The sequence below is a fragment of the Toxotes jaculatrix genome, chromosome 11, assembly GCF_017976425.1.
Source record: "Toxotes jaculatrix isolate fToxJac2 chromosome 11, fToxJac2.pri, whole genome shotgun sequence".
Lineage (NCBI taxonomy): Eukaryota > Metazoa > Chordata > Actinopteri > Toxotidae > Toxotes > Toxotes jaculatrix.
This window is the reverse complement of record NC_054404.1, coordinates 24,341,037-24,359,375: the sequence shown is the minus strand read 5'-3', so window position 1 is coordinate 24,359,375 and position 18,339 is coordinate 24,341,037. Positions and strand designations below refer to the sequence as shown.

The 18,339-nt window shown below is 41.8% G+C and overlaps 2 protein-coding genes across 3 annotated transcripts in view; one reads left to right on the top strand and one right to left on the bottom strand.

The window, feature by feature from the left end:
* Positions 1–202: 202 nt before the first annotated feature.
* On the bottom strand, positions 203–12,104 carry edaradd (EDAR-associated death domain). Of its 2 annotated transcripts, none has more exons than XM_041049532.1 (6): positions 11,897–12,104; positions 6,206–6,264; positions 5,752–5,794; positions 4,228–4,301; positions 2,190–2,238; positions 203–1,918 (listed from the first exon to the last, which is right to left on the bottom strand). In XM_041049532.1, the coding sequence occupies exons 1-6, from the start codon at positions 11,952–11,954 to the stop codon at positions 1,530–1,532; spliced, it is 672 nt and encodes a 223-aa protein (XP_040905466.1). In that variant the 5' UTR covers positions 11,955–12,104; the 3' UTR covers positions 203–1,529. The 2 variants fall into 2 exon arrangements, with proteins under 2 accessions (XP_040905466.1, XP_040905467.1); XM_041049533.1 differs by having other exon boundaries at positions 4,228–4,298.
* Positions 12,105–17,236: 5,132 nt separating this feature from the next.
* Positions 17,237–18,339, top strand: part of pdzd8 (PDZ domain containing 8) — a 35,349-nt gene continuing 34,246 nt past the window's right edge. The window contains exon 1 of the mRNA XM_041049758.1: positions 17,237–18,246. Within this exon, the coding sequence (XP_040905692.1) occupies positions 17,354–18,246 (893 nt within the window). The 5' untranslated portion in view covers positions 17,237–17,353. The remainder of the gene's footprint in view (positions 18,247–18,339) is intronic.

The window sequence follows — 18,339 nt, the reverse complement described above, 5'->3', positions numbered from 1 at the left end:
TAATTGGAACTTTAAATGGTAGGTCTTTACAGAAACCTCCTTAGAAATTGACCATAAAATAAAACCATAAGCTATAAGCTATATCACTGAAGAACTGAAAAAAAAAACCTGTTGTGTGTGTGTGTGTATTTAACATAAATGTGCCGCTGATATTGATGATGCGTCTTCATTTTTCCTTTAAAAATGAGGCTTTTACAGAATTTGCCGTGTGTTTATTTCCCAATGAGAAAACATGTAATATGAATCACTGGTCTCATCGCTCTGGAACAGCTGAGCAAGTCATGCACCACATCAGTCACATCATCACAGTAACGTGCTACAACAACGTCTGCACCGTAATAATAAAACAAGATTAAAACATCAAATGCTGCTTTTGTTAAAAAGAAAGTTGGAAAGGAAGCCGTGACACACGGGACTGATGAGCTGCTGTAATCTGACATCTCCCACTTCAACAACAGAGTACTGAGTCATAACGGACCAGTCTGATGTGTGTATCAGTGTGGTATCCAGTTACTTCGTAGCAGCCAGGTGTCATTTGCACATGTTTTAGTACAGGTAAACACAGTGCACAGCTGTAAAGTGCACAAGTAAAACGATTTTTTCAAAATCAGGAAACGTACGAATCTGCTGGAGTGCTGCTAGCTGCCATGAAAACAGGGCCCTAAGAGTTTACAGCCTGGAGGCTATACATCGATACAGTGATACTTGGAGCTTCATCACGACAGAGTTAGCATACTGATGTTTAGCAGGTATAATCTTTACCATGTTCACCATCTTAGTTTAGTGTGTTAGCATGCTAACATGTTGTTAATTAGCACTGAACACAAAGGCCAGCTGGTGATGATGGTGTGAGTGTCAGTGGTTCAGGGATCTGGCCAAATGAAAAATTTCGACCCGATAATGAAATTAAAGGAAACATCAGTGCGTCACAAGGTTTATTACAGTTTATTCGGAGGAGGACATCATCGTTTGTACTGAATTTGTTTGTTCTAAAACTAGCAAACGATCCAAATAGTTCAAACCTCATGGTGACACAAGGCAAAAAGTCAGGGGATCATCAGTCATGAGGATACATTGTCTGAGAACCGTGAATATTTTGTACCGGTGTGCCACTGTGATGTGCAGATATTTCATTAGATGGTGGAAAATTTCAACCTGCTGGTGGAACAAGAGGAAAAGTCTGGGGATCACAAAGATCAGTGGGTTCGTTCACCATGGATATCTGTACAAAACTTCATGGCACTGTCCACTAGCTTGTTGAGAAGCGGTGCCATTAGAGTGGCTAAAAATGTGCATAAGTGCTATACTGTTTGGAAGATACTGTGCTACCTGTGATGCTGATATTCTCTACAGGAAGTTTCCAGTTGTTGATTGATGTTTTACTTTTTGCTAAAGCTAAAAAGAAATTGTGGTAACGTATCCAAATTTATGAAGAAGAAGAAAAAGAAGAAGGAGAAGAAGTTCCTAACAAGTAAAAAAGTGACAGAAGAAAAAAAAAAACAGACATGATAAATATACAGTCAAGCTGGTTAATGAGTCTGTTGCCACCGTGACGGCCAGTCCTTCTCTATCCAGCTCTGCAGCAGTCGCAGTACATCAATGCGCTGGTAGATGCGGCAAAGTTCAGTGAGCTCAGTGACCGTTTTCTCGTTGTAGCGCAGCAGGAACTCCTGGGTGGGACTGTGGGACAAGGACCCCTGGGTCCGGTGCTCCAGCAGGGTTAGTTCGTCATAGCTCATCCCCCAGCGGCTCGCAAAGTTCTTCCAGTTTTTGATGGTGCAGTGGTTCGGGTCCAGTTTGAGCCGCAGCGAGTCCAGGAGATCTTTGTCGTTCATGAGGTCGCTGATCTTGGGGGGAGGTGCTGGGCAGCAGCACTTTTCACAGGGGCTGTTTAACAACTGCAGTTCTTTAGGGTAGTCTGAGCTCAGAGGATGGACAAGGAGGATGGAGTTACCTTAAGAGAATGTGTGCATCACAACTTCCACTGTATCAGCATCAAATTTAAAAGCAGTAAATATGTTATTATTATTATTATTTATTCAGTAATATTGGGTGTCCCTGTGGCCTAATGGTCTAAGGTGCCATGTAAGGTACCTAAAATATTCCAGGTAAACAATCCAAACATGATGCAGTTTCCATGCAGGATGACTCAGTAATGATTTTCCCTGTCGTTATCAGAACTGATTTACCTGGTGAAGTAGATGTTGGGCAGGTGCACTCTTCAACATCTTCAACTGGCTGCAACACAGAGGCACACGTTACTTAAAGTGATCACTGTTAGTTACACTGCATCCAGTCTGCTGTTACTTCTTCTCTCAGCCACCCAAACCCACCATTCTCCTCTCACATCTCACTCATCAGTAAATGATATGTCACTTTAAATCCTGATACACATATATGTCATGGTGCAGTATATATTTTCTGGAACGTAATTTTTCTAATTCAGTGAAATAAATAACATGTCGCCATCAGCTAAATGCTAATAATCAGCAATAGAGACAAAGTCATTAGCTCTGCAGGTATTGAAGCACAGTGTTTTGCTCTAACGCTGGTTCAAATATCTGTCTCTCTGATCCTTCCATCGTGACCAGTGTTTAAAATGCAGTCACGTTTGGAGGCACGGATGCAGTGTTAGCAACCAACACTCTGCGCCTCTCCGTTCAGTGGGACCAAACCACATCCTGTATACTCACAGCTTAAATTAGAAAGCACTCAGAGTTTGTACCTCGCACCTCACGGTGAATTATAATTCTCTACATCTGTTATTTTTAATAATGGTAAATATTTAGCAGTTTTAATCTGCATCTAGACCCAGACCTGCATCAACACACACACACACACACACACACACACACACAGCAGAGATGGCGACTGACGATTGGTCGATGGAGGTCGTATTTTTGTGCTGCATGAATATTTGTAAAAGGATGAATTGTGTAATGTTTTCAGCTGACTCATGGCAACAGAGCTGTGGCCGTGTAAATGAATGATGGTGCTGCGGCATCATGTTTGGTATATAGGCACAAATATTTGAAAAATGATGGCGGTTTATGTGAAACAGGCCACACGTACACAAATCTAGCAGTCAATTATAGGTAAAGGAAAAAGGACGGATACAGTTTCATTGTTTTGGGCACGAGCTCGTCCTTCCTCTTTGAAAACTGTCACACTTCAGATCACACACAGGTTGCAGCAACGCAGCCTGAGAATAATCAACAAGAAACATCTGGTATAATCAGGAAAATTCGTAAGACAAAAAAAAAAATCAATTTCTTAGTCTTTGTTGCGAAAGCATTTTTTTTTGTAGTGATCCACAGTAGTAGTGATCAGTTTCAAATCCAGTCAAAGTCTGTATTGATCGTCTATCTATACTGATTGTTTCTGTGTGCTGCTGCAGTGAATTCATTTCAAGGGCTCTTCCTGATCCTATTGGCTGTTCATGAAGTCACCTGTACCTTGCTGACTGATCGGTTTAATGCTCTTTAGACGATTCCAGTGTCTTAGGACAGGGGGCTCTGTACGCTGTACGGACTGTAAAGGCCTCTGAGGCTTGTGATATTGACTTGAGTAGTAATATATATCATAACTGCCAAATGTTTTACATCTGTCACTGTAACATAGAAGACTTTTTTTTAACAGTTTACATAAATTATAATGCACCTTGCAACAAATTGTCGGTGCAGCTTCCACATACAACCTTTGCCTAGCTGCTGTCTAAAGAAATAGAGAGAGGGGGAAGTCAGAGAGAACGAGTGGGCAAGTGAGAATATGCAGACAGAGGTGAAAGTGAAACGAAGCCTTATTTGGTGCTGATGTAATTTAATTCTGTGGAAATCTACATTTATTCAGCGATGTGTAAAACAGCTGTGGAATAGAGTCGAAGGACGGTTTTGTTCGAACGCGGGCCGTGCGCGTTTTTCCACACGTTGCAACATGTGAAGCACATACCACCACATGGTGTAACAGGTGGAGCACGTATGGAAAAACACGTTATCACATGTCATAACATGTCACGCATACTTTCAGATTTTCACCATGACATCTGAAGTAACAAGTCCAAGTTTGACGTGGGACTTTATATGAGTTTCACGCCATGAAAATGTTCCATAAAGCACAAGTGAAAAGCACGGGTTTCACACTTTTTACATGTGATGATCACGTGTGTGTTTGCAACATGTGAAATTCATGTGTTTTTTTTTATTTGCCTGTGAGGGTGGTGATACTGACCTGTCTTATTCTGTCTGACGAGGGACTCAGGTATCCAGAGGGCATGGAGCTCAGGTGGAGTGTCACTGCGTCTGCTGGAGACACATCGCTGGCATTATTACAGATGTACATTTATCACTGAAAGATACACTTTGAGGCCTTTCTCTGCTACAGGCTTAGAGCGCTCCATGTCCGCCTGTCGTCGAGCTGGAATTACACTTCTCCAGAGCGCGTGCAGGTGAGAGTGCATGGGGACTGCTCGGATACGTTTATGTGCGGGTTTCTTTTATAGTGCTGTGTTTATGTTTGAAGCCATCAGCGTGCCTGATATGCAGGTCCACACCCTCCTCTGTGTAGGCAACGTCTCCCCAGAGACGTTTATGTGAATCTTCAGAGAAGCGTAACTCCACCATTAGAATAAAGGACATTCCTCCAATTCTAACCATACGTTGGACGTGTCCTCAGTCTCTATTCTCAGTATTTCATTTCTATTTTAGTGATTCTATCTAATTTGGATTGTTGCTCAGTTGTTCTTGTTTGTGACCTGCCTGCTGTAACACTGTTAGCACTCTTATCTTTCCATGTTTTTCATTTCGTTTTCTTTTTACCAGATTGTAGATTGTTGTCAAGCCTTAACCAGGGCTTTGAGCAATCTTGCTCGATCTTTGATAGGCTTTAATATGAAACATCTACAGGAAGCACTGGGTTTGATTTACAGGAACTTTACAGTGATTGCAGAACAGTAACATAAAAGCGAACTGTAAATGATCAGATACGGTGGCTTCAGAGTATTCAGACAACCTTCACTTTCTGAACGTCAGTGTCTGTGAACTGCCATCTTCAGGTCTCTACACAGATGTTCTGTGGGGTTGGGCTTTGGGTGGTCCACTCAGGGGACAGTCAGAGATTTGTCCTAAAGCCACTCCGGTCTTGTCTTGGCTGGATACTCTTCTGTTTTGGGATAGGCTATAAGTTTAGTTCAAGGACCTCTCTGTATTTGGCTGCATTTATCCTTCTCTCAATTCTGACCAGTCTCCCCACCCCCCACAGCACGATGCTGCCACCACCGTGCTTCACTGTAGGATGGTTATCAGCCAGGTGAAGATCAGTACCTGGCGTTCACCTGACAGAGTGTTTGGAGTTCTGTCCAAAGAGTTCAGGCTTTGTCAGGTGTTTACAGAGAGTTCTTGGACTTCATGTCTTGGTTGTTGTCCTGACATGTAGTGTGAACTGTGAGACCTTATACACGCAGGTGTGTGCCTTTCTAAACTTTGTCCAACCAATGAAATTAGCCACAGTTTAACAAATTCTCAAATGTTTTTAGAAACATGTTTTCACTTGTGTGGATTGATGGACATACATTTTATCAATCTAAAATGAAATCCACAACACAGTAAAACGTGCAAAAGGTGAAGGGGTCTGAATACATTCTGAAGCCACAGTAGATACAGTAGACACTGGCCACTATGCCATGATATAAATACCAGGAGTATGTCCATATGTGCCTCATAAAATGAACCATTGTGGTTTGACTCCCTTATTTACCATGAGGATCTGTCACTTGGACTGGATAGTTGGCCTCCAGGGACTGTGGGGCAGACAAGAGCACAAATACAAATATTAGAATGTAAAAAGAGAAACTTGAGAAACACAACTTTGTCTGCTTTCTTTGTGGGGACTGAGTCTGTTCATGGGACTGAGGCAACAATCAAGATGTAGTCTGTAACTGTGGAGGGAAAATGACTCCCTTGTGTGCAGTGAGAGGGAACAGCCTGCTGCGACTTGTTCCTCAGTAAGCCCTCTGGCTCTAGCAATCACAGCACAGTGTGTTCGGTTATGGTACGTTTCTTAGCAGATTACTGTGCAGATTCTGCTTTCTCAAGAAGAACAATGAGAAATCAGCACAAAGTAAACTGGGAAAGCAGACAAGTCAAGACAATGAGACTGTTAAAAAAGAAACACAGGCGTGGAGGGAAAAACATCAATAAAAGGCGCTCACAAATTCTGCCAAAAAGCTGGTGGTGTCTGTGTCCTCCACAGGTTCAGAGCTGGGCCTGTCTGTTACAAAAAGAAAAAAAAAAAAAAAACAGGAAAAGGCTTCAGTAGTGTGAACATGTGTTGTCACCTTTACTCATTTCATGCACTTCCTATGTATCGTATCAACCGAAGAGATGCACAGAAAAGCCACATCCTCCAGGCGACGAGCATTTTCTGGTATGTGAGCGTGACGTAGTTTGGACACGTTAATGTAGGCACCGAAACTGGGAAAACCAGGATCCAGCACCATCATTTAAATCAGGTAAACTGTAATTATGAAGGCAGGAAGACTTTTTTTTTTTTAAGATACTGCTTTATGTTATGACCCTATTTTTAATCAAGCTACATCAGCCCTGCCAAATAAAAAGTGTTAAGTGTGAGGCGTTTACCTTTGCACTTCATCCCTTGAATAAAAGCAGAGGAGCTTTGAATAGTGCCATGAAAGCTGCTCAGAAACAATGACAACACTGTTCTAGCTCGAACATGGAAAACTTAGCACCGAAAAGGAATATTTTTAACAAGCGCATTCACAGGTGAGATGGGAGAGAAGCACAAAGGCAGCTTTTCAGCTCCAGAAAATACCTGGACGGGGCTACGTGGGCCTTCGACGGTCTACGTCACTGTAAAGCCATTGTATCCGGGTGGGGGGCTCTAAATAAAGACCTGCCCCCGGCCTTTCTTGGGTTACACTCTATAACGATGAAACTTTTATTTGCATGGGAAACTACGATTAGCATCAAGTGTTCAGGTGTTAGCAGGCCATTTCCTACATGACACTACACCTACTCCTTCACCTGAGAGAGAAGTTAGAGCAGTTATGTATGCAGGTCGCAGTGGAACCGGCCCGTATACACCCACCTGAAACTGCCAAAAACACCATCGACAGCCTGATTTTAAACAATACACAGCGTGAAACGGTCACATTATTATTATAACACATCAATGAGTTGCACTGGGTGACACGGTGTTATTACCATGAACACACACACACACACACGCATGCTGCAGTTCCTGCTGTCAGGAAACCTCAGCGGATCACCAAAGGCCTCCTGCATTTTCCAAATCAGTCATGTACAACCACATCCACGGGCACTGTTCTGAGCTCAGTCATAAAGGTTCAGATGGTGAAGCTTGAAGATGATCGTTATCTTTTTAATAATTCTTACACTTTCACAGTTAATAACAAACTCGTACGGGCCTCCCACACACACACACACACAGTATGGAGTCACTTTTGTTGCATGGCTACAACACCTCTCCCAAAACACACACATGCACACGTAAACTCCCCTGTACAACGTCTGAGGTCCACGCTCGTGAGCGCAAGAACACCTAAGCCGTTTACACACGAAACAATAAAATAAAATAAAGAACATAAACAGAAAAAAATCTCAAAGGTCTTTAAATAATCAGACGATTCGCACGTTTTAGACAAATCTTTGTTACATCCCAGGGATTTTCCTAAATCGTTACCATGAGTCTTATCAGATAACAGTGATCGATCCACCATGTAGTGTCGGTCTGTTGCGGTGCGTGACACAGCATTTCCATTAACTGTACACCTCTGCGTGATTTACTGTGCGCATTTCAATGTCCCTGTCTGGCAGTGACGGTGGATTATTTCTCATTCTGGAACTAAATGTTTTCATTTGTTCTTTCTTTCTTTTTTCTTTTTTTTTAATTTTAAAGCCGAGGCCACTGTAATCCATTAGAGTGGAAATGAATGGTAAATCCCCACCATCACCACAGCTTCTGTAAAAACCGGCCTACACAAGACTACTGGAAAATGTTGACATGTTGCACTTTGCTTTCATGTTCGGCCCCCTCTATTTTTAGAAAGTGACTAGGTATCGAATATTTGAACATGGAATCAATAATTCATCGTCATATCCCGATGTGAATGTCATTTGAATGACACAAGCTTGATTGGGACTTCAAAACTGAACCGTCCTCTTCAGAAATCTAAAATTTCCTCAGAAAGAATTAGAATAGATGCTTGCTTTTTTTTTTTTTTTTTTTTTTTCCAGACAGGTCTATCTCACATTATCTCCAAATTCAATCTAGTGGCACACAGCAGAAATGAATGTAAAGGCTGCCTGCTGAGAAAATCAGTCTTTAAAGTTCAATTGAAATCCGCATTAAAAAAAAAAAAAAAAAAAAGATGCAGTGGTGTAAAAATGTAGGTCATTTGTTGTGTGCATAACTTAACAGTGCTCCCCTGGGTGGCATTCCCCCTTTAAATACAATGCAATCGTGTATTAGGACTCACAGCCGGTCGCCCAATTATCGAGTGTAAGTCGAACCCCAGATCAGTTGAGCATTGTTTCTCCCTCTCTGGGAATGCAGGGGCATGTAACTGCACGCTCTGGATAAAGTTCAAGAGATGAAATATAAACCACATCATAATACATTGCTTAGGGCCATAATTCCATGCAGGTGAACCCAGCTTTCCTCCGCTTTGACCACCCATGAAAAGATAAAGCGAGCGTTTCTGTGCAGCCCGTCTTGCAGCCTGTTTGCTTTGTCATAGGTTGGTCCCCGACACATGAATGGAGGTGAATGGCATGTCAATACCTGACTCTGTGAAGCCACGGTGGAGTCTAGACTGAGAGAAGCTATTTACACACACCTTGTACAAACTGTCTGTTACATCTGTAACGCACAATATCTGACAGATGTTGGTAAGTGTGCCTTTCACAGTGTGTGTGTGCATATATCACGAGCTGCACAGGATGAGATTGGCATATTGATGCTTATATTATCAGATTATTCTTACAACTAAACAAGTTTGCAGAGCTCGGTCTTCAAGGTCTTATTCGCTCTCTTTCTGAGATTTAGGTGAGATGTTTGAAACCAATCCTATCTCTGTGTGTTAAGTTTGGAGAAGACCTCATGACGCAGTTAGCCTGGTTTGGGATAAAGCCTGGAAACAGCTGGGACTGCCTGGGAAGCTGACCCAAGCTGAAATACACCCACCGCCGCCTCTAAATCTCACTAATTAAGACACCGAGGTTTATTTGTTCAACTTGCTGTTAGAGAGAAATGTAAACACGACAATGTGTGGTTTTGGTGGGAGTCACACACTGGAACTATTTCTTGTGGAACAGTGGGTCGGATGTAGTAACTATGTGACGTTGCCAGGTTTGGTACTACTGTGCACGAGCAAAGCCCGACGCACCGATGTCTGACCCAAGAAAGAGTTCCTACACGTACAATAACTCCTGCTCAACCCACAGGTCATGCTTACATTTTTGTTTCTGTTCCAAAAATCCCCCAGTTTTCCTTGGAGCTAGTTTCTACCCAACAGTCCCCTATGAAATCAGCTGACAGTGTAAATGATCCACAACATGCAGAAACAGATATTGCTGTTCAAAATTTGAAACGCAATCGCTTCAGATCTTTTTCCCCACCAATTCAAAAAAAAAAAAAAAAAAAAAAAAAGTATCGACATGGAGACAGAAATATCAGAGGGAGATCAGATCTCACTTTCCTGCTCTATACGCAAATAAGCCCACGCATCAGTTCAATGAGAAAACATGTTTTTGTGTGATCTGGGTAAACAGACTTTTAAAAAAAAAAAAAAGAAGAAAGAAAAACACCTACAAGGCCTACAGAAAATACTCCTCTCAAGTTTCAGTGGTCAGATAAACTTTAAACCAAACACGTCTCTATAGCTATTATCCTCTAAGATATTGGTCAAACTCTAGACGCAAAGCTCTTTGACTCTAGTTCCACTCTTTCCAGCCGCTCTGTGGAGAGGTGAAGCGTGAAGGTTACAGAGGCAATAACAACTTGACGACCAGTTAATGATTAATCGTACAGTACCAATTTGACCACACCGTTCATTCTAAAAGCTACAGAGGTGACGTCTGATTGGCTCGCCAGGACTGCCATCACAAAGGCAAACCCACACTCACCTTCAGCGCAAATGCGTCATTGTGGGGTTTCATACTAGGATTTGCATCTGTGGTTTCATGTCGTTCTGACATTACTCACTCTTTGTTTGGAAGAAAAACCAAAATCAAATTGCTGGAAACTTGTCTCAAATTTACTATTGTTTTACAATATATAAACGGACATCGCTGATGACCTTTAGTATTCATGCAATAAACTGCAGTTTAGTAGTAGTAAAGGGAACTACAGATCATAGGTGGATCGTACAGGCTTGCAGACAAGCAGCCATTAACCTAGAGCGTAACTAACCACATGTTCATTATCCTGTGTCAGACACTGGGTGTGTGAAAGTGGTTTTGGTAACAACAGACAGGAAAAACACACACACACACTTGAATCTATAGGAAATTATATAGCTAGGTGTGAATATTATATGATCACATGAGACTAGAGTACCATCAAAGTGTACAAGTGAAGCTCTTCATCTGTATGAGACCCACGGTGCACTTCATATGAATCACTGAATCATATAGTTACAAAACACAGGACTGTCTAAGTTCAGGGAAACCCCTCTTCCCAGTCCGGGTCAAGCTCTGTGCTAATAAGAGCTTAACTGGAGTTTTAGGGTTTGGTGGAAGAGCCCAGTAGCTCCTTGGTTTTGAAGATGGGAGACAGTAAATCTGACTAAAGTGTGAGTTCACCAGGGTTACGGTGACTTAGTTTGGTATTTAGTCAGGGGCAGGGTGGTCGGATGTCACCGTCCTGCTCTATACGCAAATAAACCCCACTCATCAGTTCAGTTTGCAAAAGAAGTCTGTAAAGACTCTCAGCCATTCGGGCCCTGGTATTTCTCAGTGCTACATTAAGGCACCTGGACTCGCTTTAAGACATTTCACCTGGGACCAGCTGTCTTATTGTAGCACCCTTAATAAAGAAGTTTGTTAAAAGTTATATAACTAATGGCTTTATTAATGGTTATTAAATTATTTTCCAATGCTTTATAGATAAATTATAAGAGATAAATAATAACAGTGTTTGAGTTGCCAGCAGTTAGGCACACACACACACAGTCTGTATAAACAGTTACCTGTACAAGTACATTGACTGGCACTACACAAAATGTCTAAACGGAGGAGGATAATCACCAGCTAGAGGGATTTTTCCCAACTTGGTAACCTAGACATTACTATGAACTGCTTTGGTTGAGAGTATAATGGTATTTTTAAAGGTGAGGCAGGAGCAGCTCTAAATATTACATATCACATCAACAGAAAAGAGTGTGGCCACTAAACATTCGTGTGAATGAGGCTGAAGACACACTGCTCTCTGATATTACACCGTTACTGTTCATTTCTTTAGACAGGATATGAAGGTCACACGTTTATAAATAGGCTCACTGGGCTACGGGTTTTCCATTCTTAGACAGAGGGAATTTTTAAACTGGTGGGGGGAAAACAAAGCTGTTTTCCCCCAAACTAACGGTGCTAAGGTGACTTTAAAGGAATTAACAATGTTCTATCAGGCTAAACGCGGGTCAAATACAATATTTTGAATGGTAAACAGAGTCTTTGGGTTGTTAAATCAAAAGCAGTAATAAGGCAAGACATGGTGAGGGGAGTTAAAGTTACAGTGATAAGTAAGACGATGGAAAACCAACGCAGAGCGGTTTGAATAAGAGCCGTTAACACCGTAACTTAGCCTGCTGTGGGGGTCACTAACATGGACCCGGTCTGTGAACATAACATGATACTTTACTTACCAAATGGTTCCTTACACGCCCGCAGACTGCTCATGTTTGAAGCTGTGGCGTCTCCCATGCAGGGAAATGTTATATCAGGATGAGTATAAGAAGTATAACAACGACTATAACTATCTGTAGAAAGTGAGAGACCAAAAAAAAAAAAAAGAAGAAAAAATCGGACCGTAAATCTCCACTCTGAGGTGAGATGAGGTGCCAATGCCAGCCCAACGGCGGCTCACACGAATGAGACGCTTTTGTGATGAGAAGGTACCAGGATCAATGCTGCCTTCAGGCTCCCCACGTAAATTCAAACTCTACGTTTCGGGAAGTCGTAGGCGGCGGCTTGTGAATGCAATGAGGGCTGTACTTGTAAAAATTGATAATGAAACAACAATAATTGATTGATTCATAATGAAATTGTAAGGTGTGAGCATGTGCTCCCAATAAGGGATGTAAACTTCACATTTAGCAAAATCTGAAAGGCATCATGTTAAAATGTGCATAGCACAAAGTAAACAGCCACAGGAAGCCTTTCACTTTTTTTTTTTTTTTTAATTTTACTTTAATTTTTTTTTTCCAGTGAAATAGCATTAGCTGATTTTCTGCTGTTATTTCCACCCAACAAACAAATAGAAGTCTAATATTTCCTTGTTTTTATCTCTGTTTTTGGTCTCTACCAACTCCTCAGAAAAATATCTGTCCCTTCAGCTGCTAAATGCGAACGCTGTACAGTTAATTATTACAATTGAACACCTGTAACATTTAGAAAAAACATCATATTTTGAATCTTGAGGTTGGGTGGGTCAAGAACAGAGCAATGCCATGCTCCAACAGGCCTTCAGATGACGTTATCCCAACAAATACCGTGACACCAAAAGTTGCTACTGCTGCCACAATTAAATGGGGTTGACAAAATAAGAAAACACCCTTATAGTGCAACAGTTCTGTAGTAAATACTGAAATAAATAATGTATCTTATTGATTACTCTTCTTCATTCTTTGTTAGGGCTTGTGACTGAGTGTCACAGACATGGCTTGAAAGTTGGAACGTAAGGTTAAGGTTAAAGAACCTCACAATCATTAAATTTACTCACATGTAGCACAGTAGATTACAATAAACAAACAGAAGAAATAAAAAAAGAGACCTGATATGACGTGTTATTTTACCATCATGGATATCTAACAGGAGCTGCACAGTAGTGATCCAAACTCTTACATGGAGACTGCTCAAACCACATTTACAAACCGGGGAAAATGTCACACAAATACACAACTGAAACTCACATGTAAGTTTCAGTTTATTATGTGATGTTGCATGAAATTACCATCACCATGATGGTACCATGGTACCATCATACTGCAGTTTTTGAATATTTTGGCTAGTGGTTTGTCTGTGTTTTCTCTTTCACTTTCACGTGCAGTTGTTCTTATCTTAACCTGTCCTGAAAGTTAGTAAGCTCTCTGCTGACGGAAATTAGTCTGTAGTCTTTAGTTTAGTTTGTCAGTCAGAGAGTAAGAGGTTTGTGTGCCTGCATTCAAGTGTAAAACCGAGAAATCTGTTTGTTAATATGATAAAAGTAAAAGTCTCTGAGATGACAGGATTCCAACTATCTTTTTCTCATTCAGAGAGGACAGTGCACATTTACTGACAATGTAAAATGAATCAGTAGTGGCATATGAGATATATTACCGTGGTAAAAACCAAAGCATGTATGTCAGCAATGAGAAGAAAAACCAACAAAAGAAGATTTTAAAAAAAGTTAATAATGAAATAAAAAAGACAATAAAACAAATAAATAAAATCTGATTAAATGGTGCAAAAAGAAACAAAAAATGTAAAAACAAGTAACAAGTAAATAGATATTAACACATTTAAAAATTTGAATACAAAAATGGAAAAAACACAAAATGAAAATAAATAAAATCTGTCTGTTTCCTGAAAATGACCTGGAGAAACAAACTTAACACAGAGGACCCAATTGCAATTTTGATATCGTTGGTATGATATCCAAAACGCTGTGAGGAGGTTCAGGTGGCTTCATGTACCACCAACACTCAATCACCACATCTATCCCTCCTGTTCAAAATGATGAAGCCCTGGAGCCAAATCCAACCCCCCCACCCTCCCGCCCCCCTCTGATGTTAAAAGAATCTGAGAAGCTGAACTGCTGGGACTAAAACTAAACCAGACTGATGTATTTGCATTGAGCAGGGACCTGTAAGCAACTTGCTGAAACTTGCAGACACATCAAAAAGACAGCTCAGGTGCTGAGAAACCATCAGACTGCGAGGGACAAGGAGCAGCAGGCTCTGTAGGAGAGAGGGAAGCGTAGGCATGGACTGACCCGGTGTGGAACACTGGGGGAAGGTTTCTCAGTCAGGCCGCGTAATAGACCCAAACATGTCAGTCTAAAAAAAACTGTAACAGTCTGGGTCAGATTCAGTTGCAAAACAATAGCAGTTTGGGACCATGCTCCAAAAGCAGACACCAGGCAGGCAGAGGATTTCCTCCGTGTATGGAAGCCAAAGAGTCAGCATCCTAGCTACATACAGCACTCTCACAAGCAGCAACCGGCAAGAAAGAAGCATAAAATGGAACAATATCATCCTGTCACTGCTGAACTTAGCAGAGGGACCTGAACATTCAGAGGACGAGACAATAGGCATCGGCTTATTGTTAAACTAGGGCCCTCTGCTGGACTGTCAAGGAAACACAAGACTTCAGAAAAAAAAAATAAGGCAAAGCCAGAAAACAGGTGCAGCTAGGTCACTGTCAAATCACTCATAGTCAAGACTGATACTTGATATTACTTACTTAATATTACTATATTACTTCTATATTGTTGTTCTAATATCACACCAGAGAGGCACCTGTGAAGCCTAAGTGCACATTCCCGGTCCCTTGGTGGGCTGTGAGGTGAAGTGACATGAAGTGATGTTTGAACAGGGCCCCAGGTGTGTCCTACATAATGTATCACTGTATGTCCATGCTGTGGCGGGGACACTGGAACCCACTCAAATCAATTCACAAGTTTCACTGCAAACGATTAAGCCATTAAGAAAATGTTAACACACCAGGACTTTGCTTCACAGGATGTGCAAATGGAGAAGAGTTTATGATGACATTTGTTGTTTTCCTTGCCCTGTGTGGTTCAGTTTATTTTTTTAGAGCTATATTTACAGCTTGATGATACTGATATAAAAAATGAGGCAATTAAAGAGTTAAAGAAATACAAATCAAAACATGTTGCCTATTCAGATTTGTATAAACACAATCTACATCCAATAACAGCTAATAACACACTAATGACAATAATCTTCACTGAACACACCCATTCAACATTTACAGTGCTGGTGGAAAAATTAAGTGAACCTTAGATCTAATAACTGGTTGGGCCTCCTTTGGCAGCAATAACCTCAAACCAGTTCTTCCAGTAGCTGCAGATCAGACCTGCACAATGTTCAGGAGGAATTCTGGAGCTGCTTCAGCTCAAAACACATTCTGAGGATGCTTGGTGTGAACGGTTCTCTGGGCTCATTCTATAGCATTGCTAACAGGTTAATATCTCTGTCAATCATTTGCAACTCATGTTTGCATGGTGTCTATGGGAGGACACCACCACTGTGCCACTGCTCTCCAGAATAACATTACGGTGCACCTGAAGTTTGCCACAGGGCAGCTTGACTCTCTGCTGATCTACTGAGGAAATGTTTTGTGCACAGGTGAAACTAAGGTTTGATTGTTTGGGAAGAACATGCAGCACTATGTGTGGCATAAAAAGGGGACTGCATACCAACATGAAAACACCATCCCAAAGTTGAAGTACAGTGAAGGGAGCATCAGGATTTGGGGCTTTCTTTATTGCCTCGGGCTCTGGACAGCTCCACATCATGGAGGGAAAATGAATTGTCAATTTTATCCAGGTATGTTAAAGGATAATGACCTGAGCAAGCACTTAAGGCGACAGTGGCAAGAAAAAACTCCCTTTTAACAGAACAGACAAAAAACTGTTTACATTACAGTCTGCATAGAATATTAATCCAACATGTATCTGTAGCAGAGTGGAACATTAAACATAGTAATGTGTTAGAAATGGATCATTGTTGACAATAAACAGCAGCAGGTGAGTGGAGCCAGGACCACAGACAGAGAACATGAAGCTCCGGAGCCAGAGATACCTGCAGAAAGGTACAGAGAGACCAGAGAGAGACAAGCACAGGACTATGGGACAGAGAGGACACAGAGTTAATGACATGGAATAAAGGCTGAACTGCCCAGACGGTGTCTGGGCAGCTGAGAGTGGGTCTGAGGAGAGAAAGAGAGAAGAGAAGAGGTGTGCAGAGGATCATGGGAAGTCCCACAGCAGGCTAGGCCTATATCAGCATAACTAAGGGATGGTTCAGTTGCCTGAGCCCAACCTACTCTGTGACTGAATGATGTATTTAATATGGACAGGAGCCAATATAATTTTTTATTGATGTAATTCATTAAAATCAAAGGTTAAAACACTTTGTGTTTGCCCATTATTGAATCTCAGATAAGGATCTGACCATATTTCAAGACAAATTTATGTGTAAATGCAGAAAATCCTATATTTCCACTGTTCATGTTCTAACAAGCCATTTTCCTGTTTTATTGGTGTATTTTTCTTGTTTTGTTACATAACAAATTGTTCTGTATTAACAAGAAACTTCTATTCTAACAGCACATAAACTTTACACTATACCAATGTATCTCATCTAAACAACTTGTGCCAGATCTTTTGTGTAGCTATACACTATTTTTTTTTTTCCATTTTCCATTGCAACAAATTGGGCTTAGTTGAGAAGTTTCTAAGTTGTGCCGACAGAATGACAGCTTGTTTTGACACTGGTATGGCATGATGGTGACTTCTTATGTAACAAGATATAATGATATGTTGTTGGTAAAGAGAAAATAAATTCCTTGTTTTTCTTTTAAAAAAAAGTCCTTAAAATGGGAGAAATGCCATTAAAACGTGAAAAAGAGTCATGATAAATAGATAAACAAAAAAGCTGATGTTTTTGCGATGTGCCAGCAATCTAATGCTCTGAAAGAAAAACTGAAGGTCCGACATATTGTATAAATGAGGTTAACTGTAATTTTTAGATATATATTTTTAGACATAATCGGATGGAATGTGTTGTTCGCGTGTGATCGACGGATAACATCCCGCTGGATAGCACTCAAAAGGTCAACTCAGGTTTTTACTGTTGCGCAGGTGGGAAATCCTACGTACCGTGAACGCATCCAAAGGAACACATTCTGGCTCCGTCATTACGCACAGCGACGCAACCCGTCTGACCAATCAGGTGAAGAGTGTGAAGCTCAGGAAAGAAGCAGATGATATGGCAGCTTTGAGAGCGACCAGGTGGAACTTGCTTTGTTAATGCGGCTAAACCTTTAAAATATGAGAACACTTTGACTCACAGACGGCGTCTGGGCAGCTGCACGAAATGATTTACTTAATTCTGATTTCCGCGTTGTCCGGAGCAGTCGTTACGTTGATATTACAGTTCTTGCTGTTATACCGGAGGAGCCCCGAACCCATAGGCAGGGCAGTGCGGTATGTCAAAGTAGTGCCAGATAACGCGTTGAAGGATTACTTTAATACCCAATATGCCGAACCAGGACAGCAGCAGCAGCAGGACAGCACGACATCTGCTGCACCTAAACAGCAAGAGGCCGCCTCGTCAAGGCAGCAGGAAGCGGCTGTCACCAGCGGCAGCCCCAAACAACAGCCGCCGCCGCCGCCGCCTCCACAAAGCGAGCCCATGGATGCTACCAAACCAGAAACCTGCAATTTCCTAAACGCTATTTTTTTGTTCCTGTTCAGAGAGCTCCGCGACACTCCCGTCGTTAGACACTGGCTTACCAAAAAGATCAAGGTGGAGTTTGAGGAGCTGCTACAGACCAAGACAGCAGGTCGGCTCCTGGAGGGACTCAGTCTCAGGGATATTTCCCTGGGAAATTCTCTGCCTGTCTTTAAAGCGGCCAAACTCATGAAGCCGGTGCGTTTGAACGAGGACGACATGCCGGAGGAGCTCAACTTCGAGGTGGACATCGAATACAATGGCGGCTTTCACCTCGCCATCGACGTCGAGTTGGTGTTTGGGAAGTCTGCCTACCTGTTCGTTAAGATGAAGCGCGTGGTGGGTAGGCTGAGGCTGCAGTTCACGCGCATGCCCTTCTCCCACTGGTCCTTCTCCTTCCTGGAGGACCCCCTGGTGGATTTTGAGGTGAAGTCGCAGTTTGAAGGGAGACCGCTGCCCCAGCTCACCTCCATCATAGTCAACCAGCTGAAGCGGGTGATCAAAAAGAAGCACACCTTACCTAACTACAAAATCAGGTAGGCTCACGAGCACCTTACCACGTCACAGACCCAAACACAGTATAATAATAACCAGCTGGGCCTACTGAGGCTGTGAAAACACCAGGGAAG